The sequence below is a fragment of the Pempheris klunzingeri genome, chromosome 8, assembly GCF_042242105.1.
Source record: "Pempheris klunzingeri isolate RE-2024b chromosome 8, fPemKlu1.hap1, whole genome shotgun sequence".
In the NCBI taxonomy this organism is placed as follows: domain Eukaryota; kingdom Metazoa; phylum Chordata; class Actinopteri; order Acropomatiformes; family Pempheridae; genus Pempheris; species Pempheris klunzingeri.
Window position 1 is genome coordinate 19,995,599 of NC_092019.1, and position 21,057 is coordinate 20,016,655.

General features: G+C 41.4%; 1 protein-coding gene across 2 annotated transcripts; it reads right to left on the bottom strand.

Annotated features, from left to right (window-relative positions):
- Positions 1-19: 19 nt before the first annotated feature.
- Positions 20-19,381, bottom strand: inpp5b (inositol polyphosphate-5-phosphatase B). 2 transcript variants are annotated; one of them, XM_070835623.1, is made up of 22 exons: positions 19,306-19,381; positions 18,879-18,976; positions 18,680-18,709; positions 18,463-18,573; positions 16,991-17,134; positions 12,541-12,631; positions 11,506-11,676; positions 8,804-8,905; positions 8,371-8,485; positions 7,288-7,404; positions 5,996-6,183; positions 5,708-5,819; positions 5,496-5,605; positions 4,554-4,689; positions 4,168-4,278; positions 3,796-3,961; positions 3,242-3,477; positions 3,000-3,098; positions 2,363-2,447; positions 1,070-1,197; positions 868-979; positions 20-447 (listed from the first exon to the last, which is right to left on the bottom strand). In XM_070835623.1, exons 2-22 carry the CDS (start codon positions 18,949-18,951, stop codon positions 338-340), a joined length of 2,547 nt encoding a protein of 848 aa, XP_070691724.1. In that variant the 5' UTR covers positions 18,952-18,976; positions 19,306-19,381; the 3' UTR covers positions 20-337. The 2 variants fall into 2 exon arrangements, with proteins under 2 accessions (XP_070691724.1, XP_070691726.1); XM_070835625.1 differs by lacking the exons at positions 16,991-17,134; positions 18,463-18,573; positions 18,680-18,709; positions 18,879-18,976; positions 19,306-19,381 and adding an exon at positions 15,498-15,584.
- Positions 19,382-21,057: the final 1,676 nt, after the last annotated feature.

Here is a 21,057-nt window from a genome sequence, read left to right on the forward strand (position 1 = left end):
ATAACCTGTGAAACGCACCTAGTTTCCAACAGTTTTATGTATAAAACATTTCGTTGAGATCAGAAACATTAAAATACAAATTATTTTTTAAATAAAATATACATACATTAAAAACTGTTAGGTCTCTACAGATGATCAATGATATACAATAAACTCTGTGCATCAACAGATCACAAACATTGCTTTGAAACAAACGAATATCAGATAAGAACTGTCACTAACAGTAATTATACTCTATACCTAGATAAGAAATTCTAACAGTTTATTTCAAATACTGGACTGTACAGTTTTTAGTGTTCAGCTTCAGCATGAAGGACCAGAGGGAGAAGTCCTCCATCTAGGACGTGCCTTGGGTCAGGAAGTGCTGAAAGAACTCCTGAGTCTTCCTCTTTTCCGCAAGATCCTGCTTCGTAGGTGACCTCAGGAGCAAGGAGGCAAAAATGGTGGCTATGCAGAGAGAAAACACAGGATTTATATTGCATAGTATAACAAAGGGTTCATTTTAGTAGTTTTAATTTTTATACAAGCACAGTTTCATTTTTTGCTCGTTTCAAGAACTTTATCATATTTACAGGTTACTACAATTCATGTTGTTGTTGCCTTTAAGTGTACAGGGTAGGTTTGGATGAGCGTACGTTCTCTTTTGCAGAAACTGTTTCTGCTGAGTACCTAAAAGATTCTCAGTGCAAACTGTCCTTAAGTCATAAACAGACCAAACAGGATTTTCATTCATATTCACATTCATATTGCTTTAGTAATTAGTTTCTCTTCGCTTACTCAACATGCTGACTAAACGCACAAAGCAGCAGCTTAATAACACATTCACCAATGAAGCGGACTGAAGTGCAGCTTGCTTCCTTTTCTTACCCAAAATGTTGACATCTAATCGATTGCTAGCAGAATTCTTCAACAGCTCACGGAGAAAGGCAGCTATATAGTTGAACACGTTTTGATGGCACTGAGGTAGCATGGAAATCATCTGAAGAGAAGAGAAATTAAGGTTATTTTTTTTTTAAAATAGCCAGAGATTAGGTTTTATAATTTGACACATTAAGGCTGTCTCACTCACTTTCTCACACTGACTGGCATTGGTGCAGCATTCTAGGCACTGCTGGTAAAAGGAGTAGGGAACCACAGGGTCTGGGAGGGCATCTAGGAAGAGAAGCAACGCCTCTGCCACTGAGTGGTTACTGCCCGCTGCAGGTCAATACATAGTCAAGGATTTAACTATTAAGCAGAATCTGCATGTTTAGGTGCAAAGTAAAAATCAAATAGATGTTTACATTCCAGGATTCGTTCAAAGGGGCAAGTTAACCATCAGACAGACAGATTAGACAGACGTACAGAGCAGTGTTCAGTGAACATGACCCATTTCTGCTGCACAGCTTCAGTATTTCAGGATGTTGTAACTGAAGTGACACAATAACTACGAGGGTAAAATGCTGGCTTTTAGTTTTAATTTGACAGTTTTTATAATCACATCAACTGAACAGTGCGGCAAATGTACCCATGTCTTTCTTCTGCTGCACTGTTCAAAAATGTGTTCATCAAATTCAATTCAATTCAACTTTATTGTCTGTTCAGGTAAAAACAGAAATTTTTCTTTTGTCACGGCTATAAAAACAAGGTTTAAAAACCCACATTCAGGCATTAAAAGACACGCCCACACATCAAAAAACACTGCACAACAGGTAAAACGAATAAAACACGTAAAATAGACTAAAAACACAGTGCAGTCTATCCTGTGCTATTGAGGGCAGCTATTGCAGAGGGGATGAAGGATTTTCTGTAAGTGTTTTTCCTGGCCAGTGGGGTTCTATAGCGTCTGCCTGATGGCAGCAGCATGAAGGAGTGGTGGAGGGGATGGGAGGGGTCCTCAGTGATGAAGGTGGCTTCCCTCATCACTGAGCGTCCATACAGTTCTGACAGAGGGAGTTGGGCTGTTTGGGTGATTTTACTGGCCTGGTTTATTATTCCGGAGAGATTTGTTTTGTGTTTGATGGTGAGGAAATTGAACCAGGTTGATATGTTATAGGTGATGGATATATATAGGATGGATTCAATGAGTGATTTGTAAACGAGAGTTAAAATGTCCTTGCTGATATTAAAAGATCTGAGCTTCCTGAGCTTCCTAGTGTCTGCATGTGGTCCAAAGGAAAGGTTGCGAACCCTAAATTAAAGTATTTAAGTTAAAAGTCAGCTCTGTGACTTCCATCACTGTTCCATTTCAGACCTTGTCTACTATAATGTCAAAACAACAAAAATATGCATGGACTACACTACCTTACTACCTTCCATATTCTATAATGATTAACAGTGCGTTTCCACTGATGGTTATGATGGCAGTAGTTTTGAAGGATACAGAGAGAATCTGGCATGCCAGTGTCAAGACAATCTCTTATTTCTGCAAATTCACTTCGGAGTCCAGGTTGCTGAAATATGTCTTCCTGTAAATAGAGGACAAAAATCTTTGTTAATCTTCTTTGTTAATGTCGTAAATCTTTGTGTCCTTAAAAATCACATTTATTAAGTCAAGGAGCTAAATTACAATCAGGTTCACTTGTGCTGAAGAGAATGGTCTCTTAAGGTCTGAGGCACAGTGGAGCTGAGCTGGGCTTTGACCTAATTAAAATTAAAGGCACAATCCTGTGTTTAAATTTCCTGAATCAAGGCTTTTCAAAATAAAGATTAATTCCCTTCAACAAGTCAATGCAGAGGCTCTGCAAAGCTACTTGGCTGGCAGTCTCAAGTACTGAGTCATACCAGTGTCTTTGTGGCCTCAAAGAAAAAGCATCACAACATTAAAACTTTTTATTTTGCTTAATTCCTGTAGCATGCTGTGGCAGCTGTTTGTCCAAAACAGAAAAAGTTAGGGGGGGGGCAAAGAGTTCACTTAAGAGGAATAAGAAATCTGCCCAAATAAAATGGACAGAGGAATATAGTGTTCTTTGATTTCATCATACCATCAAAATAGAAGCTTCAGCAGCATATTTTCTGACCTGTTTTATTGCGTTGCGGAACAAGTGATCCACCATCATCCATAGCTCTTTAGGAATGTCTAGAGGCTTTTCAGTGTTTGCTGCACTGGACATCTCCGCCTGATGTTGAGAAGGAGCAAAGAGCAAAGAGAAGCAGTTTAGCCAAACTGGCCTCAACAGCATTTTACTCCAAATCTGCAAATCTGAATGGAAAGGAGGTATTCGAAGGGCACTGCTGCTGCTCTGCACATGGGAGCACTAACCAGTGCACGGAGGGTCTCCTGTGGCATGTCCTGGATGGGCTCCCTCAGCTGACACAACGATTGGATGGAGGTGCCGTAGCAGCTGGGCATGTAGTTTCCTGTCACAGGGATGAAGTAGTCCTTTCCGCGCTCCAGGTGCAGCACCAGGATGTCTTCGATCTGCTCCTTGCCAGAGTTGAGGTCAGGTGCTGTTGAGCGGTTTACAAAAACTTCAAGCTCGATGTCCACAGAGCCACCTAGATGTCGAGAAAGATGCACATACAAAGTAAGAGGAGTGGTTGAAATATTATTAATCAGGAACTGATGGCTGCCAAGCAAGTGAGTTATGTTGTGCTGTGGTCACTACAAGCTCAAACTGAGCTAGTACTGTTTGAGGATTTGTAAAGCACCAAGGCATCCCTAATCTGTGATGAAACTTCACCTTGCAAAGCCTGCCTTTGTAAAACTAAAAGAGATCTGGCCTCATAGCTCATTTACTTTGACAATGTCTAAAACTTAAAAGCAGGACAATGATGCTTTATGAAAATTAAACTGTGACTGTGTGAGCTACCCACCCTGAGCGATGAAGCCTTTGGGGGGGTTGGCCGTGAGCCAGGGCTTGCAGTATGTGGGTTCATTGGGTTTCTGGATAAACTCGAACTGACACGGGACCTGCCCATCATTGAAGAGGCTCAACGTCTCTGCCTGGTGCTGCATAAATTTCACGTCTTTAAAGTGGAACTGAAAGAGGGAAGAAATCACAAGGCAAGATGAACAAAAATAAATAAATTGTACTGCATTTCCGCTTAATGTATCTTTTAAATATCTGCGTTAGGCTCATGGCCTAAGATCAATACACAGATTCATTAGTGGTGGTTCATTTACTGAATTCATCACAAGCTCCCATTACGCTGTACTAGGACAGAAGATGCGATGGGAAACTTTACCTCTCGCTTGGACAGGGTTACAGACGGAATACACTCATTCTCCATTTTGTCTATATTCCGTACAATCTCCTCAAAGGTCTTCTTATAGTTGTCAGCATTTACTCTCTTGATCTGTAGGAGCAGACATAAAAGATGACAATGCAGCATAGACATCTGTGTTACATAACCCTTAAATAATACTGCGATAAATATGGGATATGTATGGCACAAAATAAGAGCCCATTGCTGTGAAGCGAGTAGATAAAGTTGAACCTCAACGCACACTTCACTGATTTTTCATCTCTTCTCTCTCCCTTGCTTTTCAAAAGTATTCATGAGTTTCAAAAGAAGAAGCGCTGCATGAAGATATTTAAGGTGGGATCAGTTAAGAGTGGGGAATCATTTACCCCAGCGATGAGCAGGGAACTGACTGGTTTGTGGTCACTGGTCTTCAGAGCCATGTGACTTTGATAATGCTGCTGCTTGATGTTCTTGCCTCTCCACAGGATGCGATCACACCACGCAGGCACACGGCATTTTTCACTGGGTGCAGAAGACAGAGCAGATTTTGATTCTCAAGACGTAAAGCAAAAATTTGATCTGTATTCCAGTGTACTTGTACATACTTCAAAGTTAATGATATAATCTCTGTAGGGAAATCACTTAGCAGGAGATGAAAGAGCAGAAAATACCACACAACACTGCTCCTGTAATTACAGGCCACATTAGCTGTGAGGCATGTTTATTGATTACGTTAGTTAACAGCGTGAAAAACGGGTGATTAAAGTGATTTATTAAGGCCACCAGCGAGAGTTACATTTTGATGTAGTTTTCTGATTTAACGCAAGAAGCCCCTTCACATGTTCCAAGTGCAACTTGTATGGCAATTGTTTTAACACTGTTACAGAACAAAGTCTGATTAATGGATGAACATGTCTTTTTTTCCAATATAATTGCATCATCAACCCCATATTTCTATCATAATGCTACTGGTTATACTCTTGTGGTCTATGTTTTTGTGAATACGCCAATAAAACTCTCCATCAAGTGATTTTAACATAGTACACAGATGCACAAAGATGTCACTATATGAATAGAGAGATGTTTGCAGACTAGAAAGCCTCCCTAAACATTAAACAATGGGTGTGACAAAATGAACAGTTAAACATATCAGGGTTGAGTTGGACTGCTTTGTCTGTGCGTGACAACAACATAAGTATTTCCATTGAAGTTCTTCACATTTCTTTCTATTTATTTTAACTATGGCTGCAGTTTTATCATTAATTAATCATTTCATCGCTAAAGAAGTTCTACTCTGCTTGCGCAGTCGGGCCTTAATAAAAGATTACCTTGTATCCCACAAGTCAGAACCAGTGTCGTATTTGTAGGTGGGCTGGAAATCAATATCTCCCTCCACAAAGCCAAGAAACACAGCCTCCTCATCGATCTGCCTCTTGAGCTGAGGATCGTACGCAGCTGATCAGTATCACCACTCATAAACACAAAAGATGAGTAAAGACTGTTTAAATAGTAGAAAAAAATAGGCAGATATTGATATTACCTGATCATAACTGTGCAGTGTTTCAAAGTCCTTCTTGCCGATTAGTTCCTTCACAATGTCGACGTCAAGATCACTGATCCTGTAGTTGAGGTCTCCAATCCACAAAATCACACTGGTTAAGGAAATGCAGGGAAATAACTTCATTATGGGTCAAATATTGTCATAGTTGGATATTGTAAGCAATATCTTATTCAGCTGCTACAAACACAACACAGTAATCATATACATATCTAGATTCACGAACACTAGCAGCCACTTAATACATAGGAGTTAATACTGGTTTCATACTCATGCTTCATGATAGTGAGAGGAGGCTGGGTAGGATCAAGCTGGCGAAACTGGAGACGACTGCAAATGTCCTTGTAGTCTTGATTACGCCTCTCGTATTCTTCAATGTGGGCTGCTAGGTGAGAGTTGACGACACAGATATCGGAGTTGTGGAAGCGAAAACGGATTGCCACAGCACCTTTGTTTCCCTGCAAATTAGTGAGTGGTTGACAGTGAGAGAGAGGGAGATTCACTCAAGAATATTGTAAGCAACACATCTAAACAGCTCCTGCAAAATGAATTAGATGTAGAGACAAACATTGCTGTCGATAGCATGCAGTTATGCATGTTCCTTTGCTTGACAGTATCCTGACATTATGCAAACACTGTGATACTTGAAATGTTTCAGGTGGTTCCACCAGTCTCTCATTTCTGCAGGAAAGGATGGAGCAGTCTTACAAAGGCCCCGACTGGTCACCAGCCAGCCATCTGCTCCACACAGAGCAGAGCAGAGACTGCTAAGTAAGCAGGGCCACATACGGGACAAGAATAACTTATTCTCTAACAGTGCCTGAGGAGTAAAGTTGGAGCTGCGGGACATGGTGCTTCATGGTTGAATGAGCTCTGAAGTGAAGAGCAGTTCAAAGGAGGAACAAGACAAGGCTTTGAATTGTCACCATGACAGTAAAACCCCTGTCATGATATTGCCTTATTTATCGCCATTTGCTGGCAGCCATTATGTCAGTGAAACAACACTGTCATTGTTGGACCCAAAATGTTTTTCTTTCTGCTTAATTCATTTGCTGAGATAATCTAATGTTAATGTGTGAAGCTATTGTTGATACTAACTCTAGACCTGCTTGTGGGTTATAATTAATGTATTTTAATATGATACCAAATTATCATGAAACCAAAGACAATAAAAATGTACCTAAAATTCCATGTGGGTATTCTTGACACTGAAGTCTGAAAGTCTGTTTGAAAGTCTTTAAGGATGAACACATTTTATTACATTTCTGACAAAGCCAGATAAAGGTGAATCAGAAAACAAGGACTGATGTTATCTGTTATGAACAACGGTAACTGCAGTGAACAATAAACACAGGGAGGAAGTAGTTTCCGAGGACAAAGACGTAGATGAGTGACACCTTCACCCACATGCCACATGTACCTGCCCTGCTGACTTGCAGCATAGTCTCTGATCATGGCTGCTCTCAACAGCTCAGTGCTGCTTAAAAGGCATTGTCTTTACACAGTGAACCTATGTAAGGACCACCGCATGAACGAGTAGGCCCTGTAGAATCAGCCCTTACCATCCTTCCCATGATGCCAGTGCCCACAGTCTCAGCCTCCACATCCGAAATGAACTCTGCGTGCTCCTTCTTCACATAGAAGATCAGCATGATGCCCACCAGGCGCACCAACTTCACCTGGAGCAGAAGATGAGCAGATTAACAAACATCACTTCATACAGGAAAAAGAGTAATGTAACATGAAAATTAGCTGGATAGTTTTATTCAGTGGAGTTCAAATTAACCTGTTGCTAGAAAAAAGTGGCTCAAAAGTGCTTTAATGGCGTTTTCACTGCTTACATCAGCATCCTAAATGTTTTTCCACTGCAACTACTGTGAACAATGACAGTATTTACAGCTGGCATTTAGTCTTATCTCGAGAAAAACAGAGGCAAAAAAGTACATCCCCGAATATGAATCAGCGGTGCACTGGAGGAACAGTTTGATGAGGCCCTCTCTCAAGCCTACATGTTCCAACATGGTGAAGGTGAGGCATTTATATTTCAGCTCTCTGAAATGTCAGTTACAGATCAGCCAAGTGTGCTTTAGCCAGAGCATTGAGTGTGGGTGATGAAATGACATGTCATTATACTGGCTCTGTGACTTACAGACATCCTGTAAGCCACCAGATGACAAGGAGAAAACAGGCCAGCCAAGAAAGGAGGAAGCTAATAAACTGGAGTCAGCACACAGAGAAAAGGGAAGGAAATGAAAGCGAAAAAGGGGAAGGAGAGGAGAAAGACCTAAAAGTAACTTAAAATATGAGGCCTGACTAAGCTCCTCAAATGAGCAGTAGAATCATTACTGCTCTCCGGGATTATGTTGTGCGATAATCCATGTTAATATGATGATATAGTGTTATATAGACAATTATTATGGCCACAGGCAGAAATTTCATGAGGTGTCAAAGTTGCTTTAAAACATTTTATATGCAGCAGTGAAAACTGAATATGATACCAGCATGCATGCTAAAAAGACCTAAGCAAGCTCTACAGACAGAATACAGTGGACTGTGCATTAACATTCGCAGGTCCAGTCCAAATACCAACTAGCATTTACAACACTAAAATGAAGGAAACAAGATAAAAGAAAAGTCTTCCTTACTAAGGCATACTTGGCATCTGGATGCAAGGCCTCAGACACAGCCTTCGTCCACTCCAGCTCTTTGGGGGTGTCGTTGAAGAAGAAAGCCTCTTTGCTGAGGTCAAGCTCCTGAAAACTATCGTGCAGGACAAACAGTAACAGTTACTCGAGAGTCTATTTCACATGTTTGAGCTTTAGCCAACACTTTCATAAACAGTATGGAAGTCAACTTTTTTTTCCCACTTCTCAACACCAAGGGAAATAGTGTAGTGAAACGTAGGCAGGATTAGTGGACACACAGTGCTCAATCTGTGGGTGGGCATGCTCTCCTACTTAAAACAGGATCAATGCAGCATACAGCTGTCAGAGGTTTGAGCAGTACATGTCTGTCTGTGTAATGGGATTAAAGTGGAGAATTGCAAGGCTATTCTCCAGCAGGCTGAATGTGACTTACCCCACGCAGTACATGTCAGGAGGCTTGAGAGTGCAGCTCAGCCAAGGACCGAGGCTTTCCTTAGGTATCTGTCCATTCACATTGTATGTGCCCAGAAAGAAGCTGAAACGGAACCGGGAGGGATGTGAAGTGGGCACAAAAGGAGAGGAATACAGAGCTGCATGCTGCAAGTGCTAAATATGTTGAGTTTATCCTGCTGACTGTGAGGGTCACTAGCAAAACATGCCTTTTCGATAATCAAATCACATCATTGGAGATAAAATAGTGAAACAATGACCTCGTTCTTTAATAAGCTGATACCTAGCTGCGTTACTGCAGTTCTCAGAAGCTCAAGTCTACAAAGTTCATTTTATGTAGGTTGAATGAGCACAACTGCACTTTTCAGCAATGTTCCCATTTATTCAAAAGGGCCACTACAGACATATGTGTCACTAGAGACATATATAGCACTGCTAGTGGAACAGTTTGAGAAAGAGGCTATTTCAGTCACTTTTCATGAGAACAATGAAGTACAACACTATAAAGGTCTTTCCCCATATTTTGACAACACAGCGTCTCCCCTCTCTTTACGACTGCTGGCTTTTCCCTCCCCCTTTGAGTGCAGCCATTTGGAACAACTATAAACACTTCTGATTTCCATTGCGGGACATTGCAAGATCTAATTCTGATCAAATATACTGCAGCCCTTACACTGATACACAGTTACACCCAGGGGTTGGATACAGCGCAAAGAGACAGTAGAGAACAAAACCATCTGATCTGTTGACCACCGAGTAGCACCACAAGAGCTGGTGTACCTTGCTGAAGGGCACCTCAATTGTGAGAAATGGTACGAAGGCCAAGCCCTCAACATTTTCATCACCACTGAGATTTCTTCTACAAGTCCAGATTGATTGAAAATCAGCTTCCAAAATCGGTCCTTTTCTCTGACCTTCAGGCAGCAGCTGCTCTGCTCTGTCTGCTGCACAGAGCTCTTCATTTTGTGCTGACTGCCACTGCACTGTACACACTTTCTACTCTAATGGCCCAACCCTCAGCTAACTAGAAAGATGCTGAAGCTGTCGTTACACAAAAGCCTGGACTGCTGCTTTTCTGAGCTTTATTTTCTTAATCTGCATGTCAGCATGGATATTCCCTACGGTCCCAGTAGGCTGTAATATGAGATGAAAGCATGTGTACTAGCACAATGTAACGTTTTCTGTACATCTGCTGTTTCTGATAAAGACAACTATTCAAACTCATAAACCAGTCAGCTAATCCACATCCTGACATTATTTACACATGTATATCATATATTTGATTTTTGAATACACATATTCTGGATATGCTTTTGTAAATATACATTTCAAAAACCTATTTATTTTGATCCAGGGTTATTCAGGGATAGGAGCATTCTCAGAGCGTTTTGAAGCTACGGAAATCCCATGGTTAGGTTACGAGTCAGTGACATGCACCGACACAAGCACACTCAGACTCACACCTACAGACAATTTTGAGTTTCTCAATTAACCAAAGTGTCATGTCTGCTGTGTGGGTGGAAATAAAAGCACCCAGGAGAAACCTGTGCCAATCTACAGTACCATCATGCACACAGAGAAAGAATGGGAACTGGGCATTTTTGGTGTCAGCAAAACAGTATCATCCACTTAGTCAATGTGCTGTCAATGCCACATATAGAGCTTCTGTTGTTCCTACACTGTTGCAATTTTACACTGATTAGCATTAATATTTTTGCATGTTTTAACACAGTATTTCCCTATTAATTTTTCTGTACAACAGATGCTGTTGTATTTTAGACTTTTCATATTTAAGACTCCTCATGTTATGTCTATATTCCTTTTTATTCTTTGCTGTATTCTTTACATGGGTTTAAATATTAAAGCGCAGATCTGTCAGCAGGTGGCAGTGTGGTCACTAGCTAAACCTTGATGCTGACTTCAGCAAGAGCTTTTCAACCATCAGACAGACATAAAAAAAAAACCCTTAATAAAATGTCTAAGCCTTTGCAGGGATATTTATTTCTGCAATAAATAAGAAATTAGATAAGGAGCCACAACCTGAGCTACAGTATGCTCATGCACTAGGCTGGTGCCTTTCTTGACAGCGTCTGAGACAGTGGTGCTTAATTTAGCAAAGAGCTAAGTACAGTGGAATATAAACCCACAGATGTTGACTCATTCTTTTACATAACACTTCGAGGATCCAAACTGTGCTCACAGTCGCACTGTGGGCTTGCACTGTTCCTGCACAAGCTGTCTTCCCACCAAAGTTTTGGAAACAAGTTTAGATTTGCAACTGGCACAGCAGAGTACAGGTCATACAACTGTATAGTATAAAGATATCCTGGTTCACCTTCTAAAATCAAAATTTGAGATTTCTTCTCCAGTTTTCCATGTAGAGTTGAGAAACATCACTATAATGCAATAATATGTGGCTAAAAAAAAGAGTTGTCAAATTGTGGTATATGTTAATTTATAGGTTACCTTTTCTTGGTTCGAAATGCTCCTGTACATTAAGCTTTACAGCATTTTTTAACCTTTTCAGGACGAGCAAACTCAACAGTATCAATACATTACTGATGTGACATCCCCTTGTTGATCACCTATTCCTACGTCCATGTGCTGGCAAACAATCTGCCAAACATATTTTCATTTCTAACACAAATTCAAATCTGACGCAACAAACAGTTAAGAGAAAATTACCTGAAGTCCTCCAAGTAAGTGTAAAGGTCCTCATTCTTCAGCAGCTCACACTTGATAAGGTTGTCGCGCAGGCCGAACTGCGGCATGGCCAGTATCTGAGCTTTGTTAGACGGGGTGTGGCTGGAGGAGCGCACCAGGTCATCCCGGTCCTCTCGACTGGAGGTGCCCTGGCTGAACACCAGGAGGGAAGACATAACGATTAGGCGTGGGGTTGAGTGGAGACAGACCAAGACAGAAACAGTGTTATTTTATCACGATAGCGTGATTTCAGAAAGAACTGACGAACACAGAAATGGACATAAACTGTGCATTTGGCTGAACAAATACCTATGTAGAGTTGGCAGATCGCATTCAGGATACTCAGACCTAACTGCATCACGCCATGCATCTGCTAAAAGCTAGAAATAAAACTATGACATAACAGAGACATAATACTCTGCTCCAGACTAACAGCCTGGTGTACAGTAGATCATCACAGTGAAAACAGGAACCGGGCTACGCAGTGAAGCTCACTTTCCATGCTGTCAATATGGAATGTGACTGAGGGGAGAGGAAGAAATGTAATATGCCTGGACCATGTAACCTTCCAGGAATATGCTGCAACTAAACTCCATCTTAAACGATAGGCGTCATCCCAAGAGTGGCAGTGGAGGCTTCCAGGTTAAACAAGTAAACAGAACGAATTTACATTTTAGATGTAAACAAATGTGAATAAATTAAACACCTATCGCTGAGGAGCTACCAGGCATGTACACATTACATAGGTGGAGGTGGGGGGGGACCATCTTTAACTGTTTTTCTAAGTGCTCGCAGATCACACACTAACTACTACCAGTATGTTTTAGGCTTCACTCAACACGACTGTCAAAACACCTACTTTAATATTTTCACTTGAGTAATATCAAATGGAACCATGCAACGTTTTTTTTTTCTTGTAGTGCTATGGAGAAATGTTTTTGTGAGTGCATTCCCGTTTTGTTTGTTCTCGTGTTGGTTTTGAGAGCTCCCACGTGTGAAATACTATAAAGGTCTTACCTCTCTGGGCTGGAAGATGCTCTTGGCTTCTGTGTGCCACCGTTAGAACCTTTCTCCCTTTCTGAAGATCCCTTTTTGTCTGGTGCTTTCTCTGAGCAGGGGAGAAAAGGACAATTTAGTAACGATGATAAAACACAGAGCATAAAAAGATAAATGGCAGCATTACAGCACAGCTCTGCATCGTGTCATGCATGCACTTTGAAGCATAAATTTATATCTTGTTTGCAGGTTGCCAGTTTGGACTGCGTGTCACTGTGTCTTGCTGACTACTGGGAGACTTTCCCATTATCATTATCTTAAAATCTGACATAGGCAATCACATCCTGGGACAACTCACTCTAATAAGACGAAACCCAGCCCTGAGCAAACTCATATTTCAACCTTTTAATAACTGCTATGGAAAGGACGTTAAAGCTAATTATGACCAAGAGCACACAGAAATACTTAACACACTAGTCAATCATAAAAGTGCCAAGTCAGGGCTCAGTTGTTTTGGTGATCAATCGGCTGAGGCCGTCTTTTGCAGTTGGTTACAGTTATTGCATCCCAAGTAGCTGGATTTAATGGGGGAGTGTGAAGTATGAGACAGCATGGCCCCTGTCCCCTGCAGCTTGGCAGGGAACACAGCTGGCTCCGCTGAAAGAAAGCCAGGCTCTTTCAGCAGGAAATCAAACACTACAAAGTTATAGCAGGCTACGTTAACAGTGCACCTGACCAACAGCACTGCTAAACGAATTGCAAGAAAACATAAAAGGCCTCCTTGTTTGGATTTCTTCAATTAATATGACCTGCACTTCTTCTCTTCAAACTGAAAGCCAACTTGTCTCTTAAAAATAGGATCAAAATCTGAGATGACACATTTATTTCCTGTTCCGTCTGTGTGCAGCATTCAGTGCAAGAACCACTTCACTACAGTGCGCTTTCAAAACAAGTTCACAGAAGTAAGTAGTTAGTTTGAAGCTAAAATAGGTCTAACTAAATTGACAAAGCTTGGCCAATCCAACAGCACGGTCCGTTACAAAGGAATGATTTTTATCACAGCTGTGTCTAATGTAGCACTAAAGGCTGAGGCCATTATCATAAAATATCTGTAGCTTTTATCATTTTTATCACTTTTTACAATACATTTCTTTTCACAAAGGAAATGTTGTCATCAGTCCAACTTTACCAAGAAAACAGTTTGTGGAACTGTGGACCGAAATAAGGTCAATGTCAGAAATGCGTACGCTGTTTGTTTCATTTTGCACAAGAACAAACACAGGTTAAGCCAGGCCACATCAACTGTAAGTAACTAATACCAGAAGGATCAATTGACGTTTGAAGTCAAAAGCAGTGACTTTGAACAGGAAAAGGACAAGGCCCTTTGTTTGACTGAGAAAACTGCTAGCAAACTGTGAGATGCTTTTGGAAGTGTTTAAAAGAATGTTAAAAATCTCCTTGTGTGCACAGAAGACCGACATGTACTTGCTTCAAGCGCTGACTCACCCTGAAATAAAGAAACTACAAACACAAATATTGTAACTTCACAGCGTTCACTCTAAACTGCTTTGAATATAATATAATAATAATAATATAATATATAAGTAAATCAAAAGTGAACTACACTGTATCTCGATAAAATGCAACAACAATAATGAAAACAGTTGTTGTGTATAAAACTGACATTCTTGGAAAAAAAATAAAATGGACTAGCGAAGCAAGAATGAAAACAAATCTTGAGATTTGAATAGTGGGTATTATCGGAAAATGTTAACATACATAATGTTAGTCTCAGATCAAAAATAAAGTCAATGCACCAGCATGTGGTGCCATTTAATAAACTAGTCACTGCTGTGCACACCTCGTTTTAGACAGTTAGATAGTCACTATATGTCGCTTAAATCTTGCTGAAATGCAACACACACCCTAAAGCTAACTACTGAACTTAATACCTTTGTAAATGTTTTTAATCTCAAGCTGGTCTTGTGTGCGAGCAGCTGGGTTATTATATCAGAGCATATTCTACATTCCTGCACATGCTTTAGTATTCTTAACCAGCGAATGAACTTAACTTTTACTTGACTTTCTACCACAACAGAGAGGAAGTTTAACACATTCCCATGCCCCTGCCTCTCAACCCGCAGCACGAGCGTTAAGCTCATCATCAGGCCTCAAACTCTTCAGAATAGAAACAGTCACAGCTTTTAAACTACAGCTGCACAAAGGTCACATCATTGCACAACTTCCCCTCATGATCTAAAACTATGGGCAATAAACAGGGTGATTACTTCTTATTCTCATGTGCTCATCTGCATTGGGGGGTGAAAAAAAAACCCTCCTCTTGCCTTTAATAAGATGCTTGGATCATTTAGTAGCTGAGTGCCAGGGAGGCTTTTCTCACAGGTGAAGGTAGAGCAGACAGAGACGGTGAGCACCTTTTTACCGTCAACAGATATAACAATATCCAATAACATATATATATATATATATAACATGCCAAATAACAGGGCAAGTTATCGATGAGGAAACTGCCAGACAATAAAACACCGAATTGCATAAGAAACAAGACAAAAAAAACTGGTGAAAGAAAGAAAGAATGACACAATTCTCTTAAAACACGGTTTTGCGACACCAGCCACAACAGGTGTGTCATTTTCTGACACATAACGACCACTAACATTATTCAGCCAGGGCTAAAGCTAGTCGTTAGCAGAGCACCTACCGTCTCATTCACGGTAGCTTAATACTGAGACAACAACAATAACATTACTAGGATTTAAAATTAACCCACCAGACGAGCACTGGCCCTCTAAGTAGCTAATAAGCTAAAGTTAGCTTCTTTGAAAATAACTGCTACCACAGGCTAGCATTAGCTAGGAGGCTAGCTAATTAGAGTAGGCTGACCGCCACTGAGCGCTGCAAAAGGCGTTTCCTCTCGCCACCTCTGAAGTCAACAAATGTAGGAATATTTTTCATACCAGAGTATCTCATCACCCTAGACATCTCCCTGCACCGATCCCACGCATTCTGTGTACGAGAGCAATGTCCAGTGAGTTTGAGACCTGCCCATGCTAACGCTGTAGTAGGAGGAGTTTACCTTCCTGCTGCCTGCTGCACGGACCAGAGCAGGAGGCTGGACAAACACTAACCCGCTGTGCAGAGCGTGCAAGAAGCGCTCTGCTGCATCGCACCAGTATCAGGGAGCTGAGTTCATGCACGAGAAGACAAAATAAATGATGCAAATATCATTTTGTCCCCATCCATCCTATTGAATCAGTAAGGGGCCGTGCAGATGGAGACTGTGGTGTGATTTGTGTATTTCTGCTTGCAAAGCATGCAAAAGATAATGCTGTGTAAAAATCTGTATGAAATGAGCCACCATCATGCGAGATTGATTATGCAAGCGTATGAGTATACATATAAAAGCATACAAATTGTACATTTCCCAGCATGACTCCTGTCTCATAAAGAAACTGTACCTTGCTCATACTGTTTAATTACTTTCTATGTAGCTAGAAAGTAGTTTACCTTTAAAACCCTCCATTGTTTGGCTGTGTTATATAGTTTTGACTATAAACTACTTGTTGTGCACCTGGACAGTGTGTAATTGTGCCTTATCTGTTTATATTTTACTCCAGCTTTTTATTATCAGTATTATATATCATTATTCACTGGATTCACTGACTGACTTTACTGCCTCACCGACTTTTATTATTTATCATTTGACTGAGATACTGAGCTACTGGACACCTGAATTTCCTCTATTATTCACCTATTATTGTACCCCTTTGTACTCATTTATTTTGTTTTAGTTCTCTAGGTTTGACCAGTCCTTGAAACTGTTTCATGGTTTTGTATTTTATGTGCAGCTGGTAGTCCCCTTGCAAGTTTACTTACTTACTTACTATTCAGGCAGCCCACATGTCCACATTTACTCATGTCACAGCAGGAAACACCTCAGGTATTATTGATAACTTTAATAATGACTGCATTCCAATTAGTTCACCCAGGCCCATTACTCTGCTGTTGTGCATGCTGACTCACTTTCATGGCTTATTGCCACAGCTAAATGGAATGGAGCCATATTTAATGTTATTAGTAACAACTGAGTCTTCTCTGCTATGACACATCAAAATATCTGTTGTCCAAAAAGCCTTTTTCTGTGACTGTGGGCTCTGCGCCGATTATAAGGATATCTTTTACAACTCATACACGGCCTGCGCCAGTTGCATTCACAGGAAGTGCTACTTGCAAAACCGTCACCTCCATTCCGCAATCTTTTGATGTAATCTTTTATCTCTGTGAGGCTCTCTCTGCCGTAAAAAAGAACAAGCACAAGAGAGATATAGACGAGCACCTCCACTGCACTAGTATTGGTAGACCCATCCTAAACTGCTCCTAGTTTAGAGGAGTTTATTAGACCAGTCGCCATTGTCTGTAAATGTCTACTAGTAGAAATAAGACAACAAACCTGTTTTCCGGTGCTGGTTGAGTTTAGTGAGTGTTGTGCCGAGGGGTGCGAGGGCCTGTTTGACAACTCCCTGTCCCCTGGTGGCTTTGTGGTACTTGCTGATCCACTCAAACTTGGGTACCTGTGTGGGAGACTTGCAAACTTCTGTAGGGAGAAAGATGGAGAGAGCAGGAGAGTTAGAATGATTACATTATTGTGTGATTAAAGAATACAACAAGAGCCCGATCTGAACTCCTGATTTGTTTTTAAGAAAATGTGGAGACTCTAGAGCAGCTGCAATGGTAAGATTCATGGTAGGAACAAGACTGCGTGTTTACTGAGTGGCACTTTACAAAGCACTTTAAGCAACAGCTTTCCATTTCTTGCTCTCACATATGGGACTTATTAGTAAAATGAACTACACTGTTTGTTTGTGAGACCATGCTTTGCGCTTTGTGCTTGAAATATGACGACACGTTACAGCTGCTACAGTGCATCCAACAGATCTTATTTTTAACCGCTTACCTTTACCATTTCTCACACTCGTCCTTTTAACAACAGCAGTTGCCACGTCATTTAATCTTTCCATCACTGGTATCCCTCACCAGGTTAAAAGCCTTTGTGGCTCATCTTGGAGTACCACATAAAATGTAACAGAAACAGCACATGAGTCTTTGTCCGCATTGAGTTCACGCGGGACGTCCACTGTGAAAAGTAGTGAGCCAGTGGCGAAAGTGACACGTCTCTAACAGAGCAGACCGTCCATTAACCATTCAGTGGCCCGCTCCATTCAGACGAACAGGATGCAGAAGGTAAAAAGTAGTTCGAGTGAGGTGCTGAAGAGGAAGCTGCACGTCCTTTTAAAACTGTTTTCCATTTGTGCCTTTGCAAACAACTTTCTGTGACAACGACAAGCTACACAGAGCACACCATCCAAACTCCACCCCTGCCTGGCATCTCTCCCTTTTTCGTCAGCAATGCATCACGTACACCCAGCGACTGACAGACAAAGTGACACAACCAGTTTCTAGCTCTAAAATCGGTGTAATTAGTGAACCGCAGCCACCAGACGAGTCTCGCAGATGCATTTCTGTTTTGAAACACATCTCCTTGTAAATTAAAGTCAAATTTTAAGAATAAAGGTGTTCTATGGTTTGCCACATCATGTCACCTCAGGGTGACTTAAGACTGGCTGAGCAGGTTTCCTCCAAACAGACGGTTAGAGTAGATTATTTGTGCTTCTTCACACATAGGCGCCTCCTAGTTTGTTTAAAAGTGAAAGTGTAACGACATGAACTAACTACCAAACCAATTCAGATAATTAGTGGTGTACAAAAGCACATGTTGTGTCTGTGCAACTGTACTGTGCTACCCATTTGTTTTCAAAAAGGCTTGTTTTCTTAAAATTTCCACAAATTCCCTAGGATTTTTCTAAGGTCGCGATAATGTCATGAGAGCATGCAACATACGTATGTCTCTGAGGGCTGACCTACCACTCCACGCCCTGTTGACCTCGCCGAGGAAGAGCCGAGAGTGGGACCCAAAAGGGAGTCTGAGCTCCAGCTCCTCTTCCTGGTAGCTCACTCTCACCCTGGTATCACCACCTAGAATCGGATGAAGACCAAACGCAGGGCTCAGTTTCACGTGGGAGAGGGTTCAGCTTCTGTGCCGTGTCATGGTTGAGCTGTAAGGGAAACGAGGTTAACTCACCCACAACCGCAAGCTCCTCCGGTGAGGAAACTAAAAAGAGTGCAGTGTGAGAAAAATGTAAGAGCACTTCAGAGAACTGACTGTCACGCCAATATTTCACCAGAAACAGTAGTCATCGTGAGACACACAACATAACGTGGCGTCCCCTTTTTTAAATGAGTCTGTTTGCAAGGAGGCACAACATGTGGAAGCAGCTCACCCTCCACGACAGCAAAGTCGAGGGAGATGGGTATGACGTCCTCCAGCGACACGTCATCAGCAGTAATGGCCATCCTTCGATGGGTATAAATGAAGATCCTACAAGACATTACAAGTTCTTTTTCAACTAATTTAGATAGCAGTCAGCGGTATTTTGCAGGGATTACTGCAAGTCAATCCGGCAGCCTTGCAGCTCTGCAGTAAACAGTACCGTTTTCATATAATATATAATTTTGGTTTCTGTGTCAGACAGGTTGATGCAACTCTGTGGTCATTTTCAAGGCCAATTTGTGGCGTTGCCCAGGATTGCATAACGCTGTCACCCCGCCTCATTACAAAATGACATTGTTAGCCCTTGAATACAAGCACATAGCTAAGTAATACATAGAAGCCATATTATAGCTGTAATCATGTCTGTCAACACTCACGCATGTTCTGTTGTGGACTCCACCAATCCCAGCAGTCTGCTCTCTGAAATGTTACCAAAGAGGACATTGCACTGGACAGCATGTTTAAGTTTAGTTAAGGATATCATGGAGATCATCAAGCATCTTCAATATTTTACCTGGATTTTTTTCTCTTCCAGCAACAAACAGTGTCATGTAACTGAGTGCTTTTAGTTAGGCATTTGTCCTTGAGTATTTCCATTTTAGTTTCACTGCATTTTTATGCGACACATGTGGAACAATCTCCCAGAGACTTATCTGTTTGCTGCCTTTCATTAAATCAAATAATGTATTCATTTCTTGCACAGCGCTGTAACTTGTATTCTTTACGTTTTATTCCTGTCGTATTCTATTTTAGCTTTTTTTTTTTTTTATTTGATATTTTACACTATTGTTTTTTTTTTTACGTCCTTTCATAATGTCTTTCTTTTGCACTTTGTCACAATGCTCTGAATGTTTTATTCATAACACTTTGAAATGCCTTGTTGTCGAAATGTGCTGTACAAATAAACTTGCCTTGAATTTCACAGGGAAATATTGTACATTTATCTTCCATCTGTGGTTATTTCACAACTGAATGATCTACATATTAACCATATTATCAGCTTATGAAATAAGATACAGTATTAGACATTAAACCATTCAGCGCTATATAAAGTAATTAAAATAATATGACGTGCAATTCTACTGCAACATTTTTTTTTCTTTCCTGATAATATCTAATTCTTCAACTTAAGCAACATTATGAGTGCTGGTCTATTACATGTAATTCGTGATGTAATATCTTATTTAATTAGTATTATCCCTTATCCCACTTAAATGAAGGAGCTGTATTTCTACTAAAGCAGCAAACAACGTTGCCATCTCGTGGATGAAAGCTCTCACTACAAATGTTGGACCATTTCCTTGGGAAGTCACACCCGACCAAAGCCACACTGGTGCTGAAAGCTGGCAGCACAAGAACCGCCCTGCCCGGACTGAAATCACAGCCAAAGTGAGGCTGGATAAAATATTTCTTCCCAGCAGATCGCAGTGATCCGCTGGGATCCTCCGGGCCTCTCTCCAGCCTCCGCGGTTCCTTCACGGGCTCTCGTTAGTTCAACTTCAGTCACAAGCAGGTAATCCTCCGTTTGCAGCGCTGACGGCCCACAAACCGGCGCTGGAGCGCCTCAAAGGATACTATGATGCAGTTTTCCTCCCTTTCCAAACTCTCCTGGATCGCGACGGACTGATCCATAGCGCGCACGGCTGGGTTCGTCCCAACTTCTTCCCCCTGCACCAAAATGCCCGGAGGACTCTGGAGCAGCGCACTTATTTCTCTCTCGACTGATCGCCAAGATTCTTCGGGAGCCCCGTGTAATCCGACATTATCCCGTCTGGGTCCAGATGTTTTCCTCCTTCTCCCTCTCCGCCGCTGGCCCGACCCAGTCTGCCACGCACTGATCCGGGCTCGCTGTGTGACGTCACATCTGGCCTGTCACAGCTCAGTTTGGTCTGGATCAGCCCCGCGGATCAGGCCGCAGGCCGATGACCCCAGGATTAGGTCCCACAATAGAGCCCTACCTGCATTAAAGCTTTCGAGGAAGTGTAATGAGCCGTTGGGCCAACACGTTCACGTGTTCTTTTTTTTTTTTTGGGAGGGGAAACACACTTACATTTCTTCAGCTTCAAATAACAGGAACATGTTGCTGCCCTTACTGTTCTGTAATGACAGACCAAAAAACGAGTAACCAA

What these genes read in the sequence shown, in the direction of transcription:
- inpp5b (XM_070835623.1), bottom strand. Translation starts at nt 18,951, where the DNA reads ATGGCCATTACTGCTGATGACGTGTCGCTGGAGGACGTCATACCCATC. An exon ending in CGACTTTGCTGTCGTGGAGG is followed by an intron (nt 18,710 to 18,878) that starts GTGAGCTGCTTC and finishes CACTCTTTTTAG; the next exon opens with TTTCCTCACCGGAGGAGCTT. An exon ending in AGGAGACCCTCCGTGCACTG is followed by an intron (nt 3,099 to 3,241) that starts GTTAGTGCTCCC and finishes TCTCAACATCAG; the next exon opens with GCGGAGATGTCCAGTGCAGC.